The sequence below is a fragment of the Anabrus simplex genome, chromosome 5 (assembly GCF_040414725.1).
Source record: "Anabrus simplex isolate iqAnaSimp1 chromosome 5, ASM4041472v1, whole genome shotgun sequence".
In the NCBI taxonomy this organism is placed as follows: Eukaryota; Metazoa; Arthropoda; class Insecta; order Orthoptera; family Tettigoniidae; genus Anabrus; species Anabrus simplex.
The window spans coordinates 350686159-350708991 of record NC_090269.1 but is presented as its reverse complement, the minus strand read 5'-3'; the positions used below and the strand labels follow the sequence as shown (position 1 = coordinate 350708991).

Below are 22833 nucleotides of genomic sequence, written 5' to 3'. Positions count from 1 at the left end.
AGGTAGGTGACATGCCATCTTACCGCCTACTATATCTTCTTTATGATGTCAAACTTATATGTATTTGAAATGGGTATTTATGACGCAGTTGGTCACCATATGATTTGGCGAATGTCAGAAATATGACGAAACGTCATTTGTTTTAGTTTCTGTTTGGATAAATTTTTAAAGTATTGCGAGTGCCGTGTAATGTTGTAAAAAGTTATTAATGAGGGTTTCGAAGTGATATCACGTCCAGAGTAGATCGTCATTTCCGTGAATTTATTGCCTATATTTTGTGATGTCAAATTAAGATGTTTATTCGACGTAAAAATTATTCTATTGGAATTGGTGCAAAAAGATCCGTGGTTACCCATTTTCAATCGCGTGGAAGAGTTGTATGTAGTGTTGAATAATGTAGATCGATGAACTTTGTCACGAAGTGTAACGTTATTTATGTCCGTTAAACTGGGTCTATATGGCAATAAATAACAGTAAAATTTGTCAGTCATTTTTGTGAAATTCCAAGTTTTAAAATACGAGATCATTTTTTGCGAAGTTGTTCATTATTAAATTATTGTGCATTATAAGGCGCCGTGGATTCTAGTAAGGATTTTTATTCCAGTTCTTTTGTCAGTGAGAGTCGTCGAGTTGAAGGCAAGTGTTAGATTTGCCGTATGAGTTGAGATATGATTTGTGAATCCGGTGACTGGAAGCCTGTAGTGAACCCGGGACTTTGGTGTGAGCCCGAGGAAGATTTTATAATGTTTGGGATGGAAAGTAGAGTGCGGGAATCCACGCCGGTATTAGACTAATTTGCGACGTGTACAATTATTGTAGGACATTTAAAAGTAAGTCTGTGTGCATATTTGTTTGGTCAGAATATCGTATTTTGTTCTATTTTGTGAAGTCAAAGGGGTTCCTTCTTAGGAGCCAGTCAAGCGTGGCATAGACATGTGTTTCATATTAAAACTGACAGGGAGAGCGAGGGTTGTTTGTGTCCAATGCCGCCAGCTGATCGGAGTTCGCCGCGCGAAGGTAACGGGGATGTGCGCTTGCTACGTGTTAAAAGTGAAACGGCATTCTTGGCAACGGAGATCATTATTTGCGAGAACTAGTTGAAAATAGATCCGGAAATAACGTGTAGGTTATTAGATACTGTGAATTTGTTTAAATGAGATCGTAATGTATATCTGAAACCCTAAAGTTAGAGTACAATAAGCGAGGTCAGCCAAGTTCAGGGTTGTCCAAAATATAGAGTGGTGGTGGTAGTGATGATTGTGTGTGAGGGGTGTGCAAAGCTTTATGGAATGTTCTGACAAGATACGACATCGTAATCGGCTTACATTATACGGTGAATTATTTATGGTTTTGTACTTAATTATTAGGGTTATCCAAGTATTAATAATGGTTAGTATTAGATTAGATTAAAGTGTGATGTCATGAAACAAGATATAATACTGGAATAAATGATGTACATTTTTCCAGCTGCGCGATAACAATAGACGATAAACATACAGCAAATTAAAATTAATTTCGTCTAACGTTGAGTAGGGACTTGTGAAAGAAACCATTCGTCCGTAAAGATATTATTTGTTGTTCATTAAGATTTCATTAAATCATTTAAATTTGTTTAATTATTAAATTCAGTAGAAACCGTATTTATGAAATAACTTCAAACTAAGCGAATAACTTGAAGACGCATTCTGGAAATCTTAGTTTATTTTTCAGGGAATATTTAAATGTTAACGTAACGATTAAGGGGACAGATCCGAAGGTAATGGATTTTACTGCCACAAAATATTGTGAGCGTTGATGTTGTTGCATGATTTGACTTTGATTGATTGAGCAGTAAATGTGCTGGGGTTAGTAAAGTGGAAACTTTGGTCATCGACCGATATAACTTAATTGTTTTTATTCTTCAGCTTAGAAACTTGGATGGTCATGGGGTCATCAAACTCATGGACTTAGATTAGGGCCATATGCCACTGTAGCATCATTTTCCTTGCGATCATCATCCACAATGACCTTAAAGTAACTTAGAAGTTTAGAGGTCGGCCCGTAACATAATCGCAGGTCACATCGATTCAATTAAGGGTCCATGCTGTACAACCACTGTGTGGCACACACCGATTGGACTGCTTTAATTATACCCAGAGTCCAGAGTTCGTGTTACGAGGTCTGTACCATCAAGAATCATTATGATGGTACGTGTAGCCTCACATGGAAGCCGAATTTAAGGATTTCCAGACTTTCCTTTCTTTATTTAATAATTTAGTCAATGGTTTCTAGTAAGGATGCCCATCAGCCAGTTAAGTCAAAGGCTCAAACCAGCGTTCGGCCCCTCTGTGTAAAAATGATTGTGGTGTTAAGTGGGAAAGATAGAGTCCGAATTATACATGGATTACAAATTATTAGTTTCTTCCGTAAATTTTTTCAAAATAAAATACACATATTTTATCAATAGTCCTTTCATTTGAGTAGATAGATTAGGATTACTGAACCCTACCCTACGAAGAACCCGAAACGACCCAAGAGACAGATCTCATGAAAATTGCTGATAGGTAAGGAAGGTAGGTATAATTCATAGTGAACCAAATGGTTAAGTACGGATGCGGAACGTATGCGGATACTATTTTATGTATCCATAGGCACAATTACGAGGGTTGGAACTTAAATAATGGCAACACTGCTGTGGAGACGCTATGAAACGGAATCTAATATTGTCGCTGATAGCACATGTTGGTTACATACCTACCTTACCTCAGAGCAGATGGACTCGCCCTTCCCACATCACCTGCGTGCGCACAAGCGAGAGAAACACAGTCACGTGTGAGCTAGCGGTCTAACGTAACGTTATCACTATGTTTTCCAAACAGGAACAACGGAGTTGGATCAATACTGAATGTGCTAGAGGTCGTACAGCACGACAGTGTCATCAAGGTCTTCAAGAGGTTTGCGAGGAATCTGCATTGCCTTACAGAACAGTGGCACGTTGGGTAAAAGCCTCAAGGATGGTCGGCAAACTGTGGCGGACATTAATCGGGCAGGTCGTCCTACGAGTGAAGAAGAAATGCATGTTCTTGTCGCGTTACTGGACAGTGATCAAAACCAGACGATTCGTGAGCATTCGCTTCAGAACTGTTGCAGAGTTTCGACAGTCAGTAGACCGCTCCATTAGCACCATCAAGATAACAGGCTCTGCTAAAGGTATACTAAAACTTCCACATCACTGGCAACTGGTTATATACAACGCTGGTGACTACATTGAAGGACAGTAATGGTTGCTAACATGTAACTCTTTTGTATCTGTTGTAAATAAATAGTTGCCACTATTTAAGTTCCAACCTTCGTATAACATAGCCTGTCCGAAAAAAAACAAAAAAGCCAGAAGGAAGAACAATAGTTAAGCACTTGAAATAACTACAGAATACGGTACACCGTACAAGTAATATTTAAAATTACTCAGTACTCGAGTACCGTACTCAGAATATGACAACTTTTAAACTCACCTATTATAAATTGTCTTACATTGCAAACTAGTCGATCAAATCTTCATAGTTTTCAATCAGGCGTTTGGCTTCATTGGCGCAAATTTTTATTATTGATGAGTTTATTTTCATTTCATAATGACCAACATATGATATCGATCATTATCATGCAATATTTTTATTACCCATAGGCTTATTCAATAACATTATTCATATGACTGTAGAAGTAATTTTTAACATTTATATTATACATAGATATTGTATAGGTATTGAGAGTGATGTGCTGTAGTAAGGAGATTGTAAGCGTGTGTAAGATAGCTTCACTTCGTAAAACTGTTGTTGTACTGTGCTAGGTTTGGGTTGCATTTGCTAGTACGGAGTGCTAGTGGGTCGTGATATCGTCAAAAGGGTGTTAGCGGGTCATCCTTCTCCAAGTGACTTGCGGTCTTGTGTTCACCAGTCTCAGTAAGTCGTCATCCTCTCAAGGTTCGTCTTCTGGTGTGGCGACATACTTCAGAACCGCTTGTTGCATTTTGTTTAAAGGGGCATAACATCTAGGTCATCGGCCCCACTTCAGAACCAAATAGCAACATCAGCTGCTGGGAAGTGACCTACTGTACTTTCTCATTATTTGGGAAAACCTGAGTAAGTTATTCAGCAAAGGACACGTTCGAGTTGGGCCCACGGTCAAAATATCTCCCTGCGGAATACAGTCGATCCTCAAAGGGTCGAGGACTAGATGCGCTCCTGTTCATTGGGGTAGGTTTCTACATTTGTTAATGTTCGGCCGCTCGTTTGTATTTGAATGACCTTAACATTAAAACGTATCAAGGCTACATTTTAATATCAATTAAAGACAGTTATTGAAATTATTACATCCCCATTTAATGATTACGATTACCATAATAACGTTTTAATTAGAACGAACAAACATAAAATAAAGTTAAACATTTAATTTATGATTAAATCATTACCTACTTAATCACTAAACCTAACCTAACCTAGTTTTGAGTACGGTACGGTATCTACACCGACTTTAAAACTTAATTTAGCTGTGTTTCAGGGGATACCACTTTCATGTGCTGACTTTAATGATTTACAAACCTTATTTTAACTGTATATTGTAACCATACACAAGTATGATCCCCGATTGTAAGTTATGAAATGTTTGTAAATGATGATCTCCCTATTTTAGGTTAGGCCTTTTTCGTAAAATAATTTGTTATATAAAGTAGTGAATATCATGTGATTGTGTTAAGTTAAGCTGTAAGAACATAATCTTACAAGAAGAATTTGTAGTTAGGGAATATTGAACATGTATATGCTTATATTTGTATAACTTTTAATGTGGGTAAGTATCTCTACATATGACCTGGCAGCCAAGATTGTGCAACATGGAAAACAGTGATACATCGGTAAAGACGGTTGAATTCGGTTGAAAGTGTTGCAACAAGTGGCTTGGAAACCCGGGATACAGCTGAGAAGTATAGGTTGAAGTTCGTTATTCGGCAATATGGTTGAACACGAGTGTTCACTCATTTGTGTATGGGCCTTTCAGTAACCAATCTGAAAGCTCCCAGTTTGAACGAGCTTGCGTTGACCAAGTGACGTTTGAAGATGTTTCAGTGGTAGCGTTACTACCAGAAGATTTTGGCAGACGCTACGCCACGTGGAGCAATCCTATGTACAGTATACATGTGCGCGCGTACGACGAGTTGGCTATTATCTATGGAGTGATTACTGTACGTATCCATTACGGAGTTAGTAGTGTTGAAGGACCTTGATTGTGGAGCCATTACTGTACCTATACAGAGCAGACTACGAAGGCATTACGGAGTCATTACGAGTGTTTTACGAGGTTATGATAAGTCATTCCCGGTTTGTGTTCTGCGGAAGACGCTACATAGTGTTCATTTGTAAGTCAAAATCTGGTTTATTACTCTCCGAGATAATGCACAGTGCATGAGCTGGTTTACATGGGTAATATGAATGTTGTTGTGCAAAAAAACTTATTATGGCTAGATGAAACCGCAGACCAAGTGTTTATGACGTGTTCATTCTTTGACCAATACGGCATGGTTGTAGTTATTTATTAATTCCACTGTAGCCATTTTACATTGTGAAGGTGTATGGCTTAATTAACAGCGTTTAGTAAGGTGACTGATATTCTATTCTGTACACTTATAACACGTGGTGAATGGATTCCACGGTGCTGATGCTATTGTGTTCATGTAAATGAGGTTAAGAATGGACAGTCGTCTTATGCGTATGATATCTTCAATCTGAAGCATGCTTGTGGATGTTTATTTTTGTAAGCAGCAAATCGAGTTGGTATTATCGCGTGATGATTATTGTCGGTGTTCGTTTCGTTTTATTTTGTTCTGTTTTGTTTTGTTTCGGGAGTAAATTCACGTGGTGAAACTTATGTTAAATATTTTATTGGTGGAGTAAGAAAAAACCTGGCATGCTCCTAAAACTTTTTTTTTCAGAGTTAAGTAGTAGCAGGTAAGGTAACGAAGCAAGTTGGTGCCTCGTCAGCCTGATGACCGTCGCCTTGCGAGTAGGAGCTCTAGAGAGTCAATTATTCCTGTCAATCTTTTGCAGGTGGCGCCCAATTTCGTTATTTATATTTAGTTCCTCATTTATATTTTATTCTAGTTACCATTTACCCATGTCGTGTTTCAATTTCGCCAGGAAGTTACAATATTTTGACTGATTTCCAAAAATTGAGACTACTTGGGGCAGTTCTATGGGGGCAATTCGACCCTCACTCCGAACTAACCATGGACACAACTCACCGTCGTTTTTATCGACATCACTGACCGTGGGCACAATTCAATATTCTCCTCAACAAGATCTTTAAAGGTCAGAATAACAAGTGGCTAGTATTGCACGAGGAAATAATTATAAAAAAGTGGTTGTTGAAAATTACAAAGGCGCTTAGTTTCAAAGTAATATGTGTGCTGCTAATTGCATGTTGAACCTTCAATTCGTCATTACGAATAACGAGATCCAAGTTGAGGAACGGCAATTATAGCGACCAGTGAGTAATGATCCTCAATGGTAACTTTATTATAATTATTTTGTGTTGGTAGGTTATATGATTGTATTTTGTTGTGTTTTTATAGTGGCAGATTTCACATTTCAATCTCTTGAGTCGCATAGTTATCATACTCACGTTTCTAGGTGTGGTTGATATAAATTCTGCCATCGTAATTCGACTCCCGAAACATCGCGCACAACCTTCGAACTCATAACCTCATTATTTGTGATTGACTGATTTTATTTGTATCTACTTGTACTTGACAATCTAACTTTCTGGCGCCCAACGTATATTATTTTTATCTTATATTTTGAACGTTCAAAATGTTTAAAAGCGGTCGTATTCTACGTAATACCTTGGCTTTATGTACGTTTAAATACATTGTACGACGTGCCATATACTGCAGTTATTTTAAGTTTTTGACCTTTGCTCTTTCTTTCATGGCACCTAAGCGCAAATGTGTTACAACACAACACCGCATAGTTACCACCATTATACGTGGATCTGTAAACATCCTGAGATCCCACTTGTTCGAACCTCTTTATTTTGAGAACCATACTACCGCTATATTTCTGTACGGTAAAAAAAATCTTCTGATACTCCATACTTTGCCAAATGTGGCAGTACGTAATTGCGGGAAGTCGTTGATTCGTTCTATATATGCATACCCATACCTCTAACGACAAGCAGTGGAAGATTAACCAAATTAATTCTAAATGAAACTATTGAAAAAAGGTCAGGCGACTACAGAATTATCAATATAAAAATCAAATAGGGGAAATGCAGGAATTGGTTTAATAATGAAAAAGAAAATAGGGCAGTGGGTAAGCTACTAGAACCAGCATAGTGAAAGGAATATTGTTACCAAGATAGACACCAAGCCAATGCCCACCACAATAGTGCAGGTCTATATTCCTACTACTTCAGCGAAACGTAGCCTATCACTAGCCATAATTTGACTCCCTCTAATGCTGCGCCCTTAAGCACATGCCTAATGGGCCCTATATCATAAATCCGACTCTGTCTTTATTCAGCGTTTATAGCACGACAAACTGAAGTAAGAACCTGGAAGCCAAACGATATAACGCTAGTTCCGTCAACTGGTGTGGCAGAGAGAGCAGGGCGAGTATGAGAGAGTAGACAGTGACGCGTTGTTGCTATCTCTCTCCCTTCTCTATCAACAACTTTGTTTTTTAGGCTTTGTCATAACTTAACATGCGGAAATAATATAATCTGATATGATAAAAATATCATATTGCAACAAAGACGACAACGGAAATCTCAGTCTCAGTACAGTGCAACGTTCAGCGTACGAAAGCAAGCAACACTGGCTATTTAGGTCTCGGTGTTGCCAAGCCGTGTGCAGAGACAGACAATGAATGGAGCTGTGTCATTATTCGGCAACAATGGGCTATATCACTTCGATTAGCTCGTGACGGGACACTCCCCTGTACAGATTAGAAAGCTGTTGAGCTTGCGTGACTAGGGACAGAAGGGCAGGAGGGAGTTATTTGAAGTTCGCATCACTTCCGGTGTTTTACTTAGAGTTTCTGAGCTCGTCTCTGTTTCTGTTATAAACTGTGTTTGTTCGACTGGATTGCCTTTCCATATTCTCACTCTGAGCAGGTCTACGCTGAAAGGCATGACTTTTAACCAGTCAACTCCTAGTGCTCTGGAAACGAAGTGAAGACCAAACTTTAATCATCTCGGGTGTGATTTAGGGTAGTGTGATAGGTCCGCTTCTATACAGCATTTTTACGCTGGATCTATCGGGTCGTGTATCGTCTACTATGGCACAGTACGCTAATGTCATAATCGTTTCCAGAGATATTCGCCACGAGAACGACGTAAATAGGTTACAGTTAGTTCTTGATTATGTGACTGTGTGGTGCAAAATAAACAGTGCCTATAAATGTGCAATGTGTAAATATATCCGCTTAACTAGAACAAGATCACCGTGGTAAAAACTTGGTGCCTTTTGCCTCAATAAAGTTGCTTGGCATTCATGTTTGCAGTAATTTAAAACGCAACAAGCATCTTGAGAAAATAAAGTGCAAAGCATACAGAGTCTCGGAATTTATCCGCAGAACTCTGCTGAGAGCTAGAAAAAAAAAGCAGTTCAAATGGCCTATTTGACATTAGTACGACCAATACTGTTGTATGGGCTTCCTTCCTGGCACCCCTCTACAGTAGAGAACATGACGAAACTAGAGGGAGCTCAACGCCGAACAGAACGACTAGTTCTACTACTACTAAAACGCTTTCCCCTTCAGGGACGGCGGGTCTCCTACACGGTAACGCCGCCTCTCAGGCCAAAGAGATGTGATACGGTGAAGGAAATGTTCGGAGAAGCTGACGGGTAGTGGCCATGGCCTATACTAGGAACTGTCCGACATTCGCCTTAGTGCAGGAGAATGGAAAACCATGGAAACCCATTCTCAGGACAGCCGACGTGGGGACTAGCCCCTCACCGTCTCCCGAATACAGAGGCGTAGGGACACGGTTGAGCCGAGACTCACTCTGCATCCACCGACCCGACTAATTGTTCAACACGGTCATTTAAATACAGCCAGGACACTGCCACCATCCCCCCCCCCTCCCATAAAAGTTCTCTGTAAACAAACTGATATTGCTTTACTGAGAAAATCCCTCACAAGTATCATTCACATCTACCCTCTCAACCGCTTACAGTTGAACTACTGTTCCGCTCAAAGAGGTCGAGGTGTGTCCCTTTTCCCTCTGCTTGCAAGAACATCACATGCAAGTGTCTTCCTTATTCGTTCTGCTCGGCTATGGAATGAACTCTGACCACAGACAAAAGAATTAACTACTGAAAACTTTTGTACAGAGGTAAAAAATAATGTATATATATCGAAACCTTCTGAACATAACATACCTACTGTGTGAATGTTCAGTATGCATGGGAGGAGGGATGAAAGTTTATATGATCCCGAGTAAGCGAGACTGTATGTGGGTCTGAATGAACCGGCCAAACTGAAGTATATGTTGAGGAGATTCAAGTGTGTGTGTGTGTGAGTAGAATTACTTGTATGTTGACAGGTCCTGTGAATATTTTGTAATTAATACACCTATGTAAATACGGTAATTGTATATAAGCACATTATGTAGTCTAATAATCGTAATTATTTAATTTTGTAAATTTTAGTGGGAATGGAAGCACCTTCGTGTATGTGTGGTTGTGCCCTTTTTCCGTTCCCAATCCCTTAATTGTATCTACAATTTGTGGAAAATAAATGAATAAATAAATAAATAAATAAATAAATAAATAAATAAATAAATAAATAAATAAATAAATAAATAAATAATAAGACGTACCGACAAGTTTGACACAAATATCACACTGACGACAGGTGCCTCCTCGATGAAGGAACAGACCATGCGCTGCTTTACACTGTTCCTTGGTCACTGAATCACACTTCATTCTGATAAGCGAACATTGACATCGTGACAATGGCCGAGGACAATAATGGGCCTGGGACACTGCAATGACTACAACTATGAGACAATATAGCTGGAAGGTGGACGCCATCTGAAACAAAGCAAGATCGTACATGCGTGGCAGAAGTTGACTGGTTTCATTCAATAATTCTTTATTGTTGAATTTTTCGAAATACATAGTGCCCTTCTTTCAAGAATTTACGCCTTAATTAGAGTAGGCCTGGCTAGAGAGCTGGCGGGAAGCGCGTGCAAAGTTGCCCATAAACAAATAGCACCATTCCGTCCCAAGGACAGTTGAGGTGGTGGTGGTGATTATTTATTTAAGAAAAAATACAACTAGGAACTGGACACTATATAACACTAATTAGACAGAAAAAAAATGGGAGGGATCCTACATTTCGAAAAATGAAAGTATCGGCCAAAGAAAGATAAGGGCCACGAAGGGCGTGAAAATAAAAGACTCCCTAGCCCTCGGAAACCTAATAGCGTCGGGGTCGGAAAAGAACAAGAGCTGACCAAGGGAGGTCGGATAGGATAGATGAAAGTGAGGAGCCTGGCACAAGTAAGGGGTAGCATTGTCAGGACTCAACTGAGGTCCCCCCCCGTTTTCGTCAACCCACGCTCCACAAGTTAAGAGATCCTGAGGCCCGTTTTAGTCGCCTCTTACGACAGACACGGAATACCGTGGGTGTTATTCTACCGCCCCCACCCGCAGGGGGACGACAGTTGTAGTAAAGTAAACTCGTATCCTTATCTCGAGGTGGTGCAGCTCTCTTCAGGCACATCCCCTATGGAGGTGAGCTGCGTGTACACTTTTAACCATATACCAGCCCTCCTGCCATTCTTAAATTCCTGGAACTACCGGGAACTACCTGGAACTCCGAGGACGGCAGCTACGCTTCGGAGGCGGACGGCGTGTTGTGGTGGCAAGTCGAAACTCAAATTATTGGAAGAAGAACGAGAAAACAGTTCTTTAAAAGAACCTCCTTTATCCGTATTCCGATAAGCTTGACATTGCTTAACCCATACACATGAAAAAAACATGAGAAAAACGAATTCTCTTACAAAACACAGAATACAAAATTTTAACACGTCAGTACACGCGTCCTTTTTTATACGTCGTTACACGCCTGACGGCAATTAGCTCACCTGCAAAGGTTTATGATATTTTTTTCTTTTATTCACATATTCTTTAAAACCTTCTAGCGCCAGCACTCCCACCTCCCTTACTAAAACTCGATTTTCAATACCACATTCATTATTTGGTAATTATTCAATAATTATTAATTTACTATTATTTAAAATAATGCTATTTTACATATATCATTTTACGTCCCAATCACCACTTTTAAGGTTTTCGGAGACGCCGATGTACCGGAATTTAGTCCCACAGAAGTTCTTTTACGTGCCAGTAGAACTACCGTCACGAGGCTGACGTATTTGAGCACCTTCATATACCGCCGGACTGAGTCAGGATCGAACCTGCCAAGTTGCGGTCAGAAGGCCAGCCACTCAGTCCGGCGATGATAATAATAATAATAATAATAATAATAATAATAATAATAATAATAATAATAATAATGGCTGTCTGCTCGTCAATTTTTTATCTGAAGAATACTCGGTTTTGGACGTCTGCTGGTGTAATTCCTGCCTGTTTCAGATCATTTTTGATTTCGTCAATCCATTTCATTGTGTCCGTTTTTGCGTTACTCCTATTTTAGTAGAATTCGACTATTTGTTTTGTAAGTCTGTCTGTGTTCATATAATCTTAACCTGCGTTTGCTGATGTAAATTTCAAACTTGCAATTTTCATTTCTGTTTGTGCTTAGTAGTGACATACGGTACCGGTATTGTAATTAGAGTGCGTCTGAACGTAGTTTAAAATTATTGTAGTGTACTGTACAGTAGTATACGAGTAATATCCTATTATAATTTAGTGTGCTTAATTTATTATTGTAAAATATGTCTGTAGGGGCTGCCTGGCCGAGGCGGTAAAGGCATGCTCGTTTCACCCGGAAGGACGTGGGTTCGAATCCCCGTCAGGAAGTCGTAAAATTTAAGAAACGAGATATCCACTTCCGGAGGTGCACATGGCCCTGACGTTCACTCAGCCTACACCAAAAATGAGTACCAGATTAATTCCTGGGGGCAAAGGCGGTCGGACGTAGAGCTAACCACTCTACCCCATCATGTGCCGCGGTTAACAATGGTGGAAGCCTTTACCTTCCACTCCTCCAAGGGCCTTCATGGCCTGTACGGAGGTGTCTTTGTCTTTGTAAAATAGTTGTGTAGTACTGGTGTAGTAGAGGTATCAGTAGAAACTCTTACTAAAATTCTGTTGTTGTAATTAGGATCGGCTTAATTGCAGTTTGGAATTGTGTAGTTCTTGTGTATTCCTTTCGATATTCACTAATTAACAGCAGTTTTTATCCTGTTAGGGGTTGTAGGATAAAAATAGAGTACGACTAAGTAGTATTGTAGTGTAGTCGTTTATTAATTATCTTATTGTCGTGTGATCTTTGAGTACTATCCCAGACAACATATTCCTCCGTGATTTTTTTTTGCACGTAAGTTATTTTATTTTTCCTTTTATTTTCATTTTTTCCGTAAAGAATGGCTAAGGAGTGCAAGTGTACAAACTGTGGGTGTGGCGAGGCATTGAGGGGTATGAGGGAGGAGTTGGAGAGTTTGAGGAAGTTAATTAGGATTCTCACAGAAGACAGGACTCCCTTAAACAATGTACATGTTACAGTAGGTGTACAAGAGGGACGGGAAGGAAAGGGGGGAGTTGTAGAAGATAGGTGGTCTAATGTTCTAAGTGGAAGGAGATTGCAGGCTAAGGGCTCTATTCGGGATCAGGATTCAGGACAGCTGTCCGTGCGAAATCGGTAAGAGTCACTCCAGGTAGAACAACAGAGGGAAGATGAAGGACAGGGAACTGTTGCTGAGATGTGTGGAAGTAGGAGGAAGGGAAATGGTAGGAAAGGGAAATGTAGAGTAGATGATAGGAAAAGACAGGTGGTACAGGGTCATGGGAAGGAGAAAAGGGAGGAGAAAGTAGCTTCTGCAGCTATCAGGAAAGATAGGGCTGACCAGGAGGGGGAGGGGATCAAACGAGGTGGGTAGGGTTGAGTCTCTGGTCATGGGGGATTCCATCGTTAGACACGTGGGTAAAGTGTGTGGAGGAAAGCGAACCAGGGTAGAGTGTTATCCAGGAATTAGGTTGAGGCAGATGTTGAGGAAAGTAGAAGAGAGGGAGGAGGGGAAGGAGAAGGTGGTAGTGTTTCACGTTGGTACCAACAACGTAAGGCAAGCTGATATAAGTACCAACATAGTTGGAGATGTGTGGGATCTGGTAAATGCAGCAAGGTTGAAGTTTAAGAAAGCGGAGATTGTTATCAGTGGAATACTGTGTAGGAGGGATACTGACTGGAGGGTTATTGGGGATTTAAATGAGACTATGGAGTGGGTATGTGGATAAGTGGGAGTGAAATTTCTAGATCTTAATGGGTGGGTAGGAGATATGGATCTGCGCTCAGATGGCCTTCACTTAAACCGCAGTGGTACGTATAAGTTAGGAAATTTGTGTGGCAGGGTAATAAGGAGGTACATCCAGGGAAACGGGGTGGCCTAGAGAGCGGTGATAAGGGAAGAGGGAACTGGAAATAAAGTAGGGATGACATAAAAATGTTAGTGTTGAACTGTAGAAATACTGTAAAGAAAGGAATAGAATTGAATATACATATATTTACCAGATATTGTAATAGGAGTTGAACCATGGCTGAGAAATGATATAATGGATGCAGAAAGTTTCTCATGGAACTGGAGTGTGCATCGTAGAGATAGGATAGGAATGGTGGGAGGGGGAGTATTCATTCTGGTGAAAGACGAATTTGTAAGCTACGAAAAAGTTAAAGATGAGAAACATGAAATTCTAAGTGTAAGGCTCATTTCTAAAGATAATAGGCAACTTGATATATTTGGAGTGTACAGACCGGAAAAGGGTAGCGCTGACACGGATTCAGAATTATTTGATAAGATAATCAGCTATGTGGGAAACGAGTTGGAAAGGAATGTAATTGTAGCGGGGGATCTGAATTTACCAGATGTCAATTGGGAAGGAAATGCGAACGACAGGAAGCATTACCAACAAATGGCAAATAAATTAATATGGGAAGGACAGCTGATTCAGAAAGTGATGGAACCAACGAGATGGAAAAATATCCTGGATGTAGTGCAGGTAAAACCAGATGAGCTCTATAGAGAAATCGAAGTAATAGATGGTATCAGTGATCACGAAGCGGTTTTTGTCGTAGTTAAAAATAAATGTGATAGAAAGGAAGGTCTTAAAAGTGGAACTATTAGGCAGTACCATATTGGTGATAAAAGCAGGCATGAGGCATGCCTGAAAAGTAACTATGATAGATGGAAAACGGTAAATAAAAATGTAAACAGACTCTGGGATGGGTTTAAAGCAATTGTTGAGGAATGTGAAAACAGGCTTTTACCTTTAAGGATGGTAAGGAATAGTAAAGACCCACCTTATTATAATAGAGAAATAAAGAGACTAAGAAGGAGGTGCAGACTAGAAAGAAATTGAGTTAGAAATGGCTGTGAAAGTAAGGAGAAATTGAAGGAACTTACTGGAAAATTGAATCTAGCAAAGAAGGCAGCTAAGGATAACATGATGGCAAGCATAATTGGCCGTCATACAAATCTTAGTGAAAAATGGAAGGGTATGTATAGGTATTTTAAGGCAGAAACAGGTTCCAAGAAGGATATTCCAGGAATAATAAATGAACAAGGGGAGTGTGTATGCGAGGATCTTCAAAAGGCAGAAGTATTCAGTCAGCAGTATGTAAAGATTGTTGGTTACAAGGATAATGTCGAGATAGAGAAGGAGACTAATGCTAAAGAGGTATTGAAATTCACATATGATAACAATGACATTTACAATAAGATACAAAAGTTGAAACCTAGAAAAGCAGCTGGAAATGATAAGAATTCTGGGGATATACTAAAGACAATGGGTTGGGATATAGTACCATATCTGAAGTACTTATTTGAATATTGTTTGGTCGAAGGAGCTATACCAGATGAAGGAGAGTTGCTATAATAGCCCCTGTGTATAAAGAAAAGGGTGATAGACATAAAGCTGAAAATTACAAGGCCAGTAAGTTTAACGTGCATTGTATGTAAGCTTTGGGAAGGCATTCTTTCTGATTATATTAGACGTGTTTGCGAAATTATTAACTGGTTCGATAGAAGGCAATTCGGTATTAGGAAAGGTTATTCCACTGAAGCTCAACTTGTAGGATTCCAGCAAGATATCTTGGATTCAGGAGGTCAAATGGACTGTATCGCGATTGACCTGTCTAAAGCATTTGATAGGGCGGATCATGGGAGACTACTGGCAAAAATGTGTGTAATTGGACTAGACAAAAGAGTGACTGAATGAGTTGCTATATTTCTAGAAAATAGATCTCAGAGAATTAGACTAGGCGAAGTTTTATCTGACCCTGTAATAATTAAGAGGGGAATTCCTCAAGGCAGTATTTTTGGACCTTTATATTTTCTTATATATATGAATGATATGAGTAAAGGAGTGGAATCAGAGGTAAGGCTTTTTGCGGATGATGTTATTCTCTACACACTAGAGTAATAAATAAGTTACAAGATTGTGAGCAACTGCAACGTGACCTCGAAAATGTTGTGAAATGGACAGCAGGCAATGGTATGTTGATAAACGGGGTTAAAAGTCAGGTTGTGAGTTTCACAATTAGGAAAAGTCCCCTGAGTTTTAATTACTGCGTTGATGGGGTGAAAGTTCCTTTTGGGGATCATTGTAAGTATCTAGGTGTTAATATAAGGAAAAGTCTTCATTGGGGTAGTCACATAAATGGGATTGTAAATAAAGGGTGCAGATCTCTGCACAGGGTTATGAGGGTGTTTAGGGATTGTAGTAAGGATGTAAAGGAGTGGGCATATTAGTCTCTGGTAAGACCCTAACTAGAGTATGGTTCCAGTGTATGGGACCCTCACCAGGATTACCTGATTCAAGAACTGGAAAAAATCCAAAGAAAAGCAGCCCGGTTTGTTCTGTGTGGTTTCCGACAAAAGAGTAGCGTTACAAAAATGTTGCAAAGTTTGGGCTGGGAAGAATTGGCAGAAAGAAGACGAGCTACTCGACTAAGTGTTATGTTCCGAGCTGTCATCGGAGAGATGACGTGGAATGATATTAACAGACGAATAATTTTGAGTGGCGTTTATAAAAGTAGGAAAGATCACAATATGAAGATAAATTTGGAATTCAAGTGGTCAAACTGGGGCAAATATTCATTAATAAGAAGGGGAGTTAGGGATTGGAATAACTTACCAAGGGAGATGTTCAAAAAATTTCCAATTTCTTTGAAATAATTTAGGAAAATTCTAGGAAAACAACAGGTAGGGAATCTGCCACCTGGGCGACTGCCCTAAATGCGGATCAGTATTGATTGATTGATTGATTGATTGATTGATTGATTGATCGATTGATTGATTGATTGATTGATTGATTGATTGATTGATTGATTGATTGATTGATTGATTGATTGATTGATTGATTGATTGATTGATTGATTGATTGATTGATTGATTGATTGATTGATTGATTGATTGAATATTTGTGTATTGCTTGATTTCCAGTTTGCCTCTGAGTTGGTACTGTCCGTCTGCGAGTTTTAGCCTGCGTTCTCATTTCGGTATATTTCCAAAGTCTGCCTTTCTATTCAAAATTTGTGTTTCTGATCCATAAAAACATTCTGGTTTAATCACTGTATTGTAATTTTTTAGTTTTGTGTACTTGGAGTTACATTTTTTTGGGTTCTAGATGTTTTGGGTATTAGTAAGTAGTTTCCATCTTTTAGCATTTAATTTCCTTGGATTGTGTTTCGAATCCATTTCCCTTAATTGATATTTAAACTGTAATACTCGTTTATTATTATTATTATTAATAAAATGACATTTGTTGCACAAGTCAATAGAAATCACAGCCTTATAATATGCCAAGTTTAATTTTGAAAACACTCAGGTTACATTACATGCACGTTTTTTAAATGCTATTTATTCGGGGCATCGACATAAGGAGATCTTTTGCCGCTACTTTGCACCATAAGTTTTGAGCCTGCGTTTATTCGGAAATGTCGGAAGTGTAAAGTGTTGAATGTGAGGAAAGGAACAATAAGTACGACACAAACACCAGTCCCCAGACCAGCGATATTAATCATTTAGAAGTAAATCCCCTTACGCTGCCAGGAATCGAACCCGGGGCCGCCGGGTGACAAGGGGACGCTTTGCCCCTACACCGCGGGGCCGGACAACCTCAAAGTACGTTAAAATGTATTTTGCTTGTTGTTTTAAGGGGCCTACCATCGAAGGAAGTTATTTTGAATTTGTAAATGTGAAAAGGTCCGCCTCTGTGGTGTAGTGGTTAGCGTGATTAGCTGCCACTCCCGGAGGTCCGGGTTCGATTCCCGGCTCTGCCACGAAAATTTGAAAAGTGGTACGAGGGCTGGAACGGGGTCCACTCAGCCTCGGAAGGTCAAGTGAGTAGAGGTGGGTTCGATTCCCACCTCAGCCATCCTGGAAGTGGTTTTCCGTGGTTTCCCAATTCTCCTCCAGGCAAATGCCGGGATGGTACCTAACTTAAGGCCACGGCCGCTTCCTTCCCTCTTCCTTACCTATCCCATCCAATCTTCCCATCCCCCCACAAGGCCCCTGTTTAGCATAGCAGGTGAGGGCCCCTGGGCGAGGTACTTGTCATTCTCCCCAGTTGTATCCCCCGACCCAAAGTCTGAAGCTCCAGGACACCGTCCTTGAGGCGGTAGAGGTGGGATCCCTCGCTGAGTCCGAGGGGAAAACCGTCCCTCTAGGGTAAACAGATTAAGAAGAAGAACAAAACGTGAAAAGGGTAATCACACTTCATGAACGAGTTTCACAACAAATAGTCTAATACACGACTTTTGCTTCTCGATTAGGGCCATTACAGAGCACGTCAAATAACTATAAGGCATTTCTGGAAGCCTTTTAATATCCCCAAAACGTTGCATTCTTTCTCTGGCCGACTGTATTCTCTCTTCTGTTCACCCGCTGTTCTGCTTTTGCTTCTCGTGGAAGCCCTTAAAGCTGATCTGTATTTTGATCGGTTAGAGACGTCCTCCTGCTGCAGTCCAATGCTATTGAGGTCCTTCGTTACTTCCTTGTTCGGCTCCATGGCTAAATGGTTAGCGTGCTGGCCTTTGGACACAGGGGTCCCGGATTCGATTCCCGGCAAGGTTTGGAATTTTAACCATCATTGGTTAATTTCCCTGGCACGGAGGCTGGGTATATGTGTTGTCTTCATCATCATTTCATCCTCATCGTGACGCGCAGGTCGCCTACGCGAATCAAATCAAAAGACCTGCACCTGGTGAGCCGAACCCGTCCTGGGATCTCCCGGCACAAAAAGCCATACGCCATTTCATTTCATTACTTCCTTGAGCCATTTATCCAAGACGTTAGCTCTGTTGTCCAACACATTAAAAATCTGCTTCATTAGTCGGATCCTGAACAGATGTCCGTAGAACTTCAGGCGTCATTTCCTTATGGACTCATTATCCCCGTATAACTCTTCTCTTCCTCGGAGTCTATACTGTCCACCTGTTATCTTACCCCTCCCCCCCGCCTCCCACGGCACTTAACGCCCTTGAAAGGGCTTTGGCCTGCCCAGCGACCGCTCCTCAGCCCGAAGGCCTGCAGATTACGAGGGGCCGTGTGGTCAGCACGACGCATCCTCTCGGCCGTTATTCTGGGCTTTCGAGACCAGGGCCGCCATCTCACCGTCAGATAGCTTCCCAGTTCTAATCACGTAGGCTGAGTGGACCTCGAACCAGCCCTCAGGTCGAGAGAAAAGTCCCTGACCTGGCCGGGAATCGAACCGGGGCCTTCGGGTGAGAGGCAACCTGTTACCTTAGGTCCCATTATTTTGCGAAGGATGTTGCGTTCTCACTTCTCTGCTTCTCTCAATCCAGCCTGATTCTGAGATATTCTCTTGCGTACAGACACTCAGGTTTGATCACTGTGTTTTATAGTGCCTAAGCTAGCTTTTCTTGAGTTTGCCTTTTTCTTGTATAGGGCATGCGTCCTACGAAACACTGCGTCCATCTTCTCTCGCTTGATATTTTAATGAGGGAATTCTTAAATTATTTTGTGAAATGCCGACCCCCTGGTGTGGGTGTAGCGTGCCTGCCTCTTACCTGGAGGCCCCGCGTTCGATTCCCGGCCAGGTCAGGGATTTTTACCTGGACCTGAGGGCTGGTTCGAGGTCCACTCAGGCTACGTGATTAGAATTTGAGGAGCTATCTGACAGTGAGATAGCGGCCCCGGTCTAGAAAGCCAAGAATAACGACCGAGAGGATTCGTCGTGCTGACCACATAGCACCTCGTAATCTGCAGGCCTTCGGGCTGAGCAGCGGTCGCTTGGTAGGCCAAGGCCCTTCAAGGGCTGTAGTGCCATGGGATTTGGTTTGGTTTGGCTTATTTTGTGAAATGGAAATCTATTAATTGTCATTATACAGTATTTGACCTTCCGTGCTCTAATTATCTTTAATAAAGGCATAACTAATGTTAACGTCTGTAAGTAATGCTATGTTTAGGTACATACATGATGAGTTTGCACTGACAGAAATGTGCTAACATTGTTTGTCTTGAGCTCAGTTGTATATCAAGGCTAAAAGTTGACGTAAACTCTGCTGTTACCTGTACATTATCGTGGTTCAATGCACAATGTCTCCATCTCAACCTACTTGTTCTACTGATACATTTGCTTAATGCGGAAAACATTTATTAGCAGACAAAGTGCGGGTCCCCATAGGCCTACGGCGAAAAAACGCAAAATTAAGCAATTTCCTCAACTGTGCCGAAAGTTGAAGGGCTCAAAGTTCCGAAAAGGTTTAAAATTATGAGTTTCGGATAGCTATATGAAACTAAAAAGCAAATATCGAAAAGTCTAAATGCAGTTCCAAAAAATAGCCTAAAAACGCTTGTTCTTTACTTGTTTTTTTTTTATTAAAATCCTAGCCAAATTAACTTATTTACATAATTTTTTCTTGATTTTCGGTTCAATATCCTCAAGAGATTTTTGAGTTATTGAAAAAATGTCCACACCGACTATAGTTATAAGGAAACTCTAAATAGACTCACATTAGCGCTCGTAGTGGTAGAAAAAAGGCAAACTGCTAATCTAATCGCCCGGGTAGCTACGACCAAGGAAAGGATTGTAAATTTAGGAATAAATAAAGAATATATTCTGATAATTTATTATATTTCATTTACCTACATTTCGTAGCTCATATCCCTACGATGCTTTCTACATTGAGTTGCTTGCCTGAAGAGCTAGAACTGTGGGTTTTTATCTAGCTGTTTCATGTAGCCCTTGGACATTCAGGTTATCGACTATGATGCGACAAGAAAAGGCTAGAATTTGGAAAGTAATCGGCCGGGGCCTTAAATAAGGTAGAACCCCTGCATTTTCGTGGCGTGAAAATGGAAGATAACGGTAAACCATGTTCAGGGATGCCAACTTACCATCCCCCAAATACAAGTTTACAGCTTCATGCCTCGTACCGTGCAGCTAGCTCGCTCGATTCGAATTCCTTAAGGACGATAAAAATCCTTCTCAGTCGACAGGCAAAGTTTGTTTACTTTGTTGGATTATTTTAATCTATCTAAATAAAGTTGTAGGAGGTACGCTGTCTGTAATTTCGTTTGTATTTTTCCAATTTTTCAAATATTCATCCGATTTGGTTCAACTCAAGACCGTATCAGTGGTTTTTAGCTTTCGTGTCTGTTTGTACATCTGTTCCACCACCACGGCGAAATGGCTGGATAGATCTCGACCAATATTCATACAGTATATAGAGTACACGCATCTAGGGGAAGGTTTAGAAACATTCGACCGGGTTAGGAATGGAATGAATGAAGCCTCCATCTAGTGGCGAGGATAGAATTGTGCTGGCTGCCGAAGTCTGTCGCACTCCTCTGCGGCAATGATTAATGACTGACAGATGAAATGAAAAATGATATTGGAGAGTGTTGCTCGAATGAAAGATGACAGGTAAAACGTGAGTAATCGGAGAAAAACCTGTCGGGCCTCCGCTTTGTCCAGCACAAATCTCATATGGAGTGACCGGGATTTGAACCACGGAACCCAGCGGTGAAAGGACGGCTCATTATCATTACTTACAAAAATTAATTATTTTATGTCTACCCCCCCCCCGCCCCCCCCCTTAGAAGCCCCTGTGCCCCAGGCGGCTTTTCCTATCATCATTCATTACAGCAGCACTCTCCAAAAATATTTCATTTCACCTGTCAGTCATTAATCATCGCTTCAGAGGAGTGCGACAGGCATCGGCAGCCGGCACAGTTCCTAACCTTGCCGTTCTATTCTTGACCCGGTCGAATGAATGGAAAGTGGCTGTGATTCTTTTTTCATGTCTATCACTTAGTCCTGTTTCCTCATACCGGATCGGGGAAGAGGCGACGTGAAATGTTTTTAATGCTGGCTGCCCTTCGTGTCACCAGTCGCAGTTGAGGAGAGGGGCTAATGAAGACGGAATGAATGATAGTGAAAGAAATTGGGAAAGGAGGCGGAAGGAATCGACTGTAGGCTATGGATAGGAACTGTCCCAGTATTTGCCTGGAAGTGAAAATGGAAAACCTTAGAAAACCATTCTCAGGACAGCCGACGGTGGGGTTCGAACCCACACGTCTCCCAAATGCTGCAGAAAGAGAAAAAAACCATAGCCGCAGCGCATTAACACATTCAAGACCAAACCCGTATGTATACATTTATATGCAGTGTATACTTCACCGATCTCATATGTGAACGGGATATAGTGTCTTCTTCTTCTTCTTCTTCTCCTTTATCTGTTTACCCTCCAGGGTTGGTTTTCCCCTCGGACTCAGCGAGAGATCCCAACTCTACCGCCTCAAGGGCAGTGTCCTGGAGCTTCATACTCTGGGTCGCGGGATACAACTGGGGAGGATGACCAGTACCTTACCCTGGCGGCTTCACCTGGAGCCTCGTTTGGGGATGGGAAGATTGGAAGGGATGGACAAGAAAGAGGGAAGGAAGTGGCCGTGGCCTTAAATTAGGTACCATCTCGGCATTTGCTTGGAGGAGAATTGGGAAACCGGGGAAAACCACTTCCAGGATGGCTGAGGTGGGAATCGAACCCACCTATGTTCAGTTGACCTCCCGAGGATGAGTGAACCCCGTTCCAGCTCTCGTACCACTTTTCAAATTTCGTGGCAGAGACGGGAATCGAACCTGGATCTCCTGGGGTGGCAGCTAATCACACTAACCACTACACCACAGAGGCGGACGGATATAGTGTCATGCTCTGAAATTCCCTGGAAATGCTCAAAGAAGTTCTGTACGGCAGATATACCACTCCATTTAGCTTGTTTTGGAAGCTATCTGATGTTATTTCAGCTTCGCTGGAGTGGAACATCTTCGACGCTAACGTGTGGCGATTGTGGTGTCTTGAAGTATACATTCAACTCTTGTTGACGAAGAAATTGAATGTTTGCTCATAAATAGTGATACTGGAGAGCTGTATTTTGATAATGAAGATGGAGTAGATACAGGGGCGATATTGAACTGTTAGAAATTGTGAGACAAATTAGTAATGATAAATCTCATGCAGATTTGTCAACCCCTTCTGAGTATTCTAAATTATTTTCCCCCAAACGTCAATGATTTTGATAACAACAGTTCATGGATCTACAATTTTATATTATATTTCAGTAATAATATCACTGAGCGGAGTGGTCATGCATGTT

At 41.0% G+C, this 22833-nt stretch overlaps 1 protein-coding gene across 9 annotated transcripts in view; it reads right to left on the bottom strand.

Annotated features, from left to right (window-relative positions):
* LOC136874101 (uncharacterized) overlaps window positions 1-22833 on the bottom strand; it is an 81691-nt gene that overhangs the window by 3788 nt on the left and 55070 nt on the right. For all 9 annotated transcript variants that reach the window (XR_011018280.1, XR_010860228.2, XR_011018279.1 and 6 more), the window contains one exon: window positions 9850-10063. Coding sequence is in view for 1 of the 9 variants with exons in the window: in XM_068227658.1 (XP_068083759.1) it covers window positions 9850-10063 (214 nt within the window). In the remaining 8 variants the exon portion in view is untranslated. The remainder of the gene's footprint in view (window positions 1-9849; window positions 10064-22833) is intronic.